General features: G+C 43.7%; 1 protein-coding gene across 1 annotated transcript in view; it reads left to right on the forward strand.

Moving 5' to 3' along the window:
* Window positions 1–4: 4 nt before the first annotated feature.
* LOC310771978 (fructose-1,6-bisphosphatase isozyme 2-like) overlaps window positions 5–7500 on the forward strand; it is a gene marked incomplete at both ends in the record, with an annotated part of 16728 nt that continues 9232 nt past the window's right edge. The window contains 3 exons of the mRNA XM_083664465.1: window positions 5–165; window positions 5577–5739; window positions 6296–6388. Of these exons, the coding sequence (XP_083520591.1) occupies window positions 5–165; window positions 5577–5739; window positions 6296–6388 (417 nt within the window). The remainder of the gene's footprint in view (window positions 166–5576; window positions 5740–6295; window positions 6389–7500) is intronic.

Below are 7500 nucleotides of genomic sequence, written 5' to 3' on the forward strand. Positions count from 1 at the left end.
CCAGTCTGCGTTTGACACGGACGTCTGGACCCTCACCCGGTTCGTCATGGAGACCGGGCGGAAGGCCCAGGGGTCGACGGGCGAGCTGACCCAGCTCATCAACTCCATGCTGACTGCCATCAAAGCCATCTCCTCTGCTGTACGCAAGGCGGGCCTGGCACACCTGTAAGTACTGAGCAACCTAATATTCTGTTACGATACACAGCATTATGTAACACCTGTCGCTCCATATCAGAATAGGAAGGAGAGGGTGAAATGAATGGCAAAATGGACGCCACGCCAGCTGGTGTCCGTAACAGTTACATAACTGATAGATGGAATGTAATAGATGTCTCTGATCAGCTGTGTCCGTAACAGTTACATAACTGATAGATGGAATGTAATAGATGTCTCTGATCAGTTGTGTCCGTAACAGTTACATAACTGATAGATGGAATGTAATAGATGTCTCTGATCAGCTGTGTCCGTAACAGTTACATAACTGATAGATGGAATGTAATATATGTCTCTGATCAGCTGTGTCCGTAACAGTTACATAACTGATAGATGGAATGTAATAGATGTCTCTGATCAGCTGTGTCCGTAACAGTTACATAACTGATAGATGGAATGTAATAGATGTCTCTGATCAGCTGGTGTCCGTAACTGTTACATAACTGATAGATGGAATGTAATAGATGTCTCTGATCAGCTGTGCTAGATTCTTTAGAGCAGTGGTTGTCAACGTGGGGTCCTGGGGGGACCACCAGGGCTCCTTGAGGTGGTTCCAGGGGGTTCCAGGGGGTTCCCAGCCAATAGAAGTTAACACAGTTAGAGAATGTAGAAGGATGACGGATGATAGTTTCACTGTTATCTCTCTACCTACAATACAGACAGTCATGGGATCCTGGCTCTAATGTGGTCTAAATTAGGGTGTGTGTGATATGAAAGAGATTTGAACATCACTGCTTTATAAGTTAGAAGTGGACTTTCCCTTGCGTTGGTTAGCAGTCAAAGGTAAATTGCATGAGGAAGAAAGCCATTAGGTAACTGATTTGCAGTCCTTCATAGTGATGCAGTGAAACAGGAAACTGCTTGGAAGATGGTGCAAGTGATTTTCAGCAAACCGTGTCAAACCAGGTCACATGGTTTGTCAATCCAGGTCACATGGTTTGACAAACCAGGTCACATGGTTTTGGAAGCTGGTGTCTCAGGCAGCTGACATTTCAAAGCCTATAATGACCCTGACGGCTAACGAGCTGTTGAGTCTTTAGCCTCGGCTTCTCATGGGAGCTTTCATACAGTAACAGCATTATTAAGATCTTTATTTATAGTCTATAGAGCACTTTTCAAAAGAGGGCAACATTGCAGTGAATAGCTTCATAAAACAACAAATTAAACTGGGGAAAAGTGAGTTTTTACAGAGATTTGATAGAAGACAGTGAGCCTGTGAGCTTCAGGGACTCGAGGAACTCAAGCCATAACTGAGGGCTCTTAATTGAAGTAAAGGCCTGATACCTGTACTTTGATTCCTTCAGGAGATCTCAGTAACGACCTGAGGCTGTTTGTCTTCATAAGGTGATAAAAGAGAAGGAATATCTGCAGTGACTGAACAGGGTTTTGTGAAGTCAGGACCTTCCTGATATCACTTTAAAACACTTTCCAAAGCTGTTTCAATATGAATTTTACTGTTATAATAATATCATAGTGTGAAAATGTTGTGCTAGTTTGGATTGACCTTGATCCAAATGTAATACAACATTCAAAATCAAATTGTTTCTGTCTTCAGCAGCTAGTGAATGGGGGGCAGTAATGTTGATAGTGTTTTGGGGTGAATGTCTTGCTGGTGCATTGTATGCAGAATAGTGTGACTTCTGGCTGATTCCACAGTAAGGTGCATTTCAACTAAAGTAATCAAAGAATGCCCCCCCCCCCTCCCTCCAATGTCAGCAGGAAATAGAGCTGACTTCATCTATAGTCAAATTGATGTTGCACAACCTTTTGAATTTGATTATGGATGTTTACCTCCCAGTCAGATGTAATCCAGGAGTAACCCATTCTTTGTCGAGGCATTGACATTGGAGAGCAGCCAGTGTTCCTGAGAATGAGTTCTGTGGATTCACCAAGCATAAAAAGACTTGTTGTGTTTCATTGCACTGGAGTGAGTTTAGTTTTTTACTGTCTGTAAGGCCATTTTAATGGAGGAGGGACTACTGGAAGAACAAGTTTTAGTTAGTAAAATGCCATCAGCATGATCTTGATCTCATATGACTGAAATCATCATCATCGTCTGTTGAGAGTCCTCTTTCCAGGATCCGCTGGGTTGGATTAAACTATCTCTAAAAGTAAAGTAGCCTATCAGTGTTTTTAAAGGCCAGAGATGCAGCAAGAGATCAGAATCAGAATCAGAATCAGAAAAAAGATGGATGAGATGGATAAGAGGGGCTAGCTATGCTTTAAAAGTGGAAGGATATATGAACCCAAGAAAGCATGCTTGTGTTGTAATGTTGTTCTGTAGAAGAGAGAGAGAGAGAGAGAGAGAGAGAGAGAGAGAGTGTGTGTGTGTGTGTGACTGTAAAACGAGATCCTTTCAATGAGTGGAACATTAACGATGTTAGTGTCTCCAGTCTAAATGGCCTTTTCCCTTTCACTGTGTTTGTCCGTAATCCCTAATCCAACCTGTTTTTTTTCTTCATGAAAATTATCTGAAATCTGATATTGCGTCTGTTACAGTGTGTCTGTTACAGTGTGTCTGTTACAGTGTGTCTGTTACAGTGTGTCTGTTACAGTGAGAGTTCTGTTACAGTGAGAGTTCTGTTACAGTCAGAGTTCTGTTACAGTGAGGGTTCTGTTACAATGTGTCTGTTACAGTGAGAGTTCTGTTCCAGTGAGAGTTCTGTTACAGTGTGTCTGTTACAGTGAGAGTTCTGTTACAGTCAGAGTTCTGTTACAGTGAGGGTTCTGTTACAATGTGTCTGTTACAGTGAGAGTTCTGTTACAGTGTGTCTGTTACAGTGAGAGTTCTGTTCCAGTGAGAGTTCTGTTACAGTGTGTCTGTTACAGTCAGAGTTCTGTTACAGTGAGGGTTCTGTTACAGTGTGTCTGTTACAGTGAGAGTTCTGTTACAGTGAGAGTTCTGTTACAGTGTGTCTGTTACAGTGAGAGTTCTGTTCCAGTGAGAGTTCTGTTACAGTGTGTCTGTTACAGTGAGAGTTCTGTTCCAGTGAGAGTTCTGTTACAGTGAGAGTTCTGTTACAGTGTGTCTGTTACAGTGCGTCTGTTACAGTGTGTCTGTTACAGTGTGTCTGTTACAGTGTGTCTGTTACAGTGAGAGTTCTGTTACAGTGAGAGTTCTGTTACAGTGAGGGTTCTGGATGATAATTTGTCTTTTGTTGTAATAAGATCACTGCAGTTCCATTACACAGAATCTATTTTCCTGCCTGAACATCACAGTGTTGCAGGTCCAGTCTGTTGAGTTTGCTGCTGGCATTGTGCTCAGTGATGAACGGGACAGCAGCTGCTGTGTTAAGGTGAAGGCCAGCAGCAGGTATGTAGGCTACAGGAGGTTAAGATGAAGGCCAGCAGCAGGTATGTAGGCTACAGGAGGTTAAGATGAAGGCCAGCAGCAGGTATGTAGGCTACAGGAGGTTAAGATGAAGGCCAGCAGCAGGTATGTAGGCTACAGGAGGTTCAGATGAAGGCCAGCAGCAGGTATGTAGGCTACAGGAGGTTCAGATGAAGGCCAGCAGCAGGTATGTAGGCTACAGGAGGTTCAGATGAAGGCCAGCAGCAGGTATGTAGGCTACAGGAGGTTCAGATGAAGGCCAGCAGCAGGTATGTAGGCTACAGGAGGTTCAGATGAAGGCCAGCAGCAGGTATGTAGGCTACAGGAGGTTAAGGTGAAGGCCAGCAGCAGGTATGTAGGCTACAGGAGGTTAAGGTGAAGGCCAGCAGCAGGTATGTAGGCTACAGGAGGTTCAGATGAAGGCCAGCAGCAGGTAGGTAGGCTACAGGAGGTTAAGATGAAGGCCAGCAGCAGGTAGGTAGGCTACAGGAGGTTAGGATGAAGGCCAGCAGCAGGTAGGTAGGCTACAGGAGGTTAGGATGAAGGCCAGCAGCAGGTAGGTAGGCTACAGGAGGTTAAGATGAAGGCCAGCAGCAGGTATGTAGGCTACAGGAGGAATGGAACTAGGCCAGCTTTACATCTCTTTACACGCAGAACAGAATCACACCAAACAAATCACATTCCTTTCTGACATCTAGTCTGATCTACACGTCCAACGTTGATCTTCCCACAGCAGCACTGAACATACTGTTCCACATTCAGGAGAATCACTGAAGCCATGCCAGCTCAGAGACAATTCATCGTTATTTGCCAAAAGCGAGCACACGCTGACGTCGTCTAACCAAACTCAAATCAACATCGTCTGAAACTAAACGGAGAGGATTGATGGTCACAAACTGACCAATGGTGTTTCAGTGTTACTGTAGTAGAGTCTGATGTTTGCATGAGAAGACGTGAGGTCAACTCTTGAACTTTGCCCAACAGGCCAAGACTGACCTCTGACCTGCCAGAAGAACTGATCAATATGACATGTTGATCAAAATATGAAACCTTTAAACCATGATGTGACGTGCCATCTTGTTTTGGCATTTGAACAGATACAATGTTGTTGGCAGTTAGCAGCAGTAGGGTTCAACCGATATGGGTTTTTGAATACTGATATAGAGCTGCAACGATTAAGGATGATCGTTGATCGATGATTGAGGATGTTATCTTAGGCTTTGGGGAGAAAGTGATCCACATTTTTCACTATTTTGTGACATTTTACAGACTAAACGAGTCGACCCATCGATTAGTCGAGAAAATAATCAACAGATTAATGGACCATGAAAATAATGGTTATTGCAGCCCTATACTGATATGTGTCTGTCAGAGTTTGTCAGGAGAGTTGCGTGTGTGACTGAATCCGGGCTGTTTTTTTTATATTTTTTTCTCGATTTTTTTATCCCATTTTATCCCCCGTTTTAGTGCTCATTTGATTACTCAATCCTGGTTGCTACTCCATCCTCTGCCGATCTGGGGAGAGCCGACACTGATTCCATGCTTCCTCCGAGACATGGGCATTGGGCAGTCAAGTCAGCCGCTTCTTTTCACCTGCCCCTGCCCGAGGAAGCTTCACCGGTAGGACATAGCACGTGGGAGGTTCACGCTATTCCAACCAGTTCCCCTCCCTCTGAACAGGCGCCCTTAACGATCAGAGGAGGAACCACATAAGCAACCAGGATGTTGCATGTTTTTGTGAAGGGGGTTCCTATATGAAGGAAACCCCCGGGAGGCACGGGGAGAACATGCAAACTCCACACAGAAAGGCCATTTTGCCGACCCCACCCAGGCGGTGGGCACTCGAGGACATGCGGACGGGCACGCATTCCTTCAGTGTTCACATCGGCCCAGGTGGGAATCGAACCCACGACCTTCGAGCTGTGAGGCGATAGTGCTTACCACTGCACCACCATACCTCCTGAATCCGGGCTGTTGATTGGTTGGTGCAGGCGCGTGTGACTGAACCCTGGCTGTTGATTGGTTGGTGCAGGCAGGGCTTGGCGGGCTCGGTGAACGTGACGGGGGACGACGTGAAGAAGCTGGACGTCCTGTCCAACGAGATGGTCATCAACATGCTGCAGGCCTCCTACGGGACCTGCTGCATGGTGTCCGAGGAGAACAAGGAGCTCATCGTCACCCCCAAGGACAAGAGGGTGGGTGACTGTCACCTGACAACCACACTGCACTGCATGGTCCCAGGGTTTCTCATGGCAAAGCTGCTCTAGGCAAAGACTTCCAACAGAGAAGGGCATCACATCCACACTTAATGAGACACTGTAGATTTATTTGCCCAAATGTCCCTGTGGGATTACTGAAGTTTAATGGAAGTTAAATTATGGTGTTGTTGGGTACATACTGGAAAAATCACTGACAGTCAAGTCCCAAGTCACCCGAGTTTCACATATTCTCTTTATGCATCAGGTCAGTGATGTAGTTCCACCCTTGAGTCAGTCCCATTCTTTGTCAATGCTGCCCCATAGTGGCACAAAGGCAACATTACTCACTATTGTGCACCACAGACACAGTTGAAGCCTATAATAATTTTATAGTAGTACTATAGGGATATATTATATACATTCTATAGGAATATTATTGGAATACTTTATTAGGAATATTATATAAATATGAAAGGAATGTTATAGGAATGCTATAAGAATACTATATGAATATTCCATTCTCCATAATCACTTCATGTTGTTTTCCTCACAGGGAAAGTACGTGGTGTGTTTCGACCCGCTGGACGGCTCCAGTAACATCGACTGCTTGGCCTCCATCGGCACCATCTTTGCCATCTACAAACGAGTGAGTCTGACCTGCGAGCAGTGCTGTACTGTAACAAAGTACTTCTGTAACCTACTATACTCGAGTATTTATATTTCTGTCAACTTTCACTTTTACTCCACTACATTTCTAAATAAAGTGTATACTTTTACTCCATTAGATTTCCCCAAGCATCTTAGTTACAAAGTACAATCAGAAGAAATGTGATAGCCTGCAAGCAAGCAGCTTTAGCCAATCAGTGCTCCTACAGTAGCTTGCAAGGTACATTAATCACGAGCCACACTATTCCAGTTGGTGGCAGTAAATGCACCATAACGTGGTTTGCCAACCACTATAAAACTCAAGAAGAAGAAGATTTCCATTCAATCCCAGGCATGTAATTTGCTTTTGCTTTTTTCTTATTAACATTTACTTGTACAGTACTTGTACTTTCTTACTTTCAATAAGTACATTTAATATCAGAAAATTACACTTGATACAGTAAATATCAGATTATTCAAGACTTTTTCTCAAGTAATGTCCAAAAAGGCGACTTTAACTTCTACCAAAGTCATTTTCTAGTAAGATATCTGCATTTTGACTCAAGTGTGGCCTTCAGGTACTTCATTACCATTACCTGCGAGACACAAAGTGTGGCCTTCAGGTAGTTCATTACCATTACCTGTGAGACACAAGGCAGGCGCTGACAGGCCTGCTGCTATCATCATGTACTCATATTTGCTGCTGTTGAGTAAAAAGTCATATCTGCAGGTTTTTCCAATGAATGAGGAAAAGAATGTGTGTTTTTGTCTTTGCTACAGTATCTATGTTGGACATTATGCAACAGGGTTTTAACAGCAGCCAAATGTTATGAAAGACACAAAGCATGCACTGTACTAGCAAAGGATACAAAAGACTTTTCAGTCAACATAGCAGTGAATAATCCAGTCAGGTTCATGCTTTTGTAAAGTTAGGATTTCTGCGAGGGACCGAGATGCCTGTCTTTATTTGTGTGTGATAAAGTCTCAAATAAGAATAATAGGACAAATTATATCTTATGCCGTTTCACATTTAATCCATCCAAATTCGAATTCCACAGGTCCATTTACAAAAAAGGTGGAGATATGTATACTTAGTGTACACAGTATGAGATG

The sequence above is a fragment of the Poromitra crassiceps genome (genome assembly GCF_964638095.1).
Source record: "Poromitra crassiceps genome assembly, contig: HAP1_SCAFFOLD_1665, whole genome shotgun sequence".
Classification (NCBI taxonomy): Eukaryota; Metazoa; Chordata; class Actinopteri; order Beryciformes; family Melamphaidae; genus Poromitra; species Poromitra crassiceps.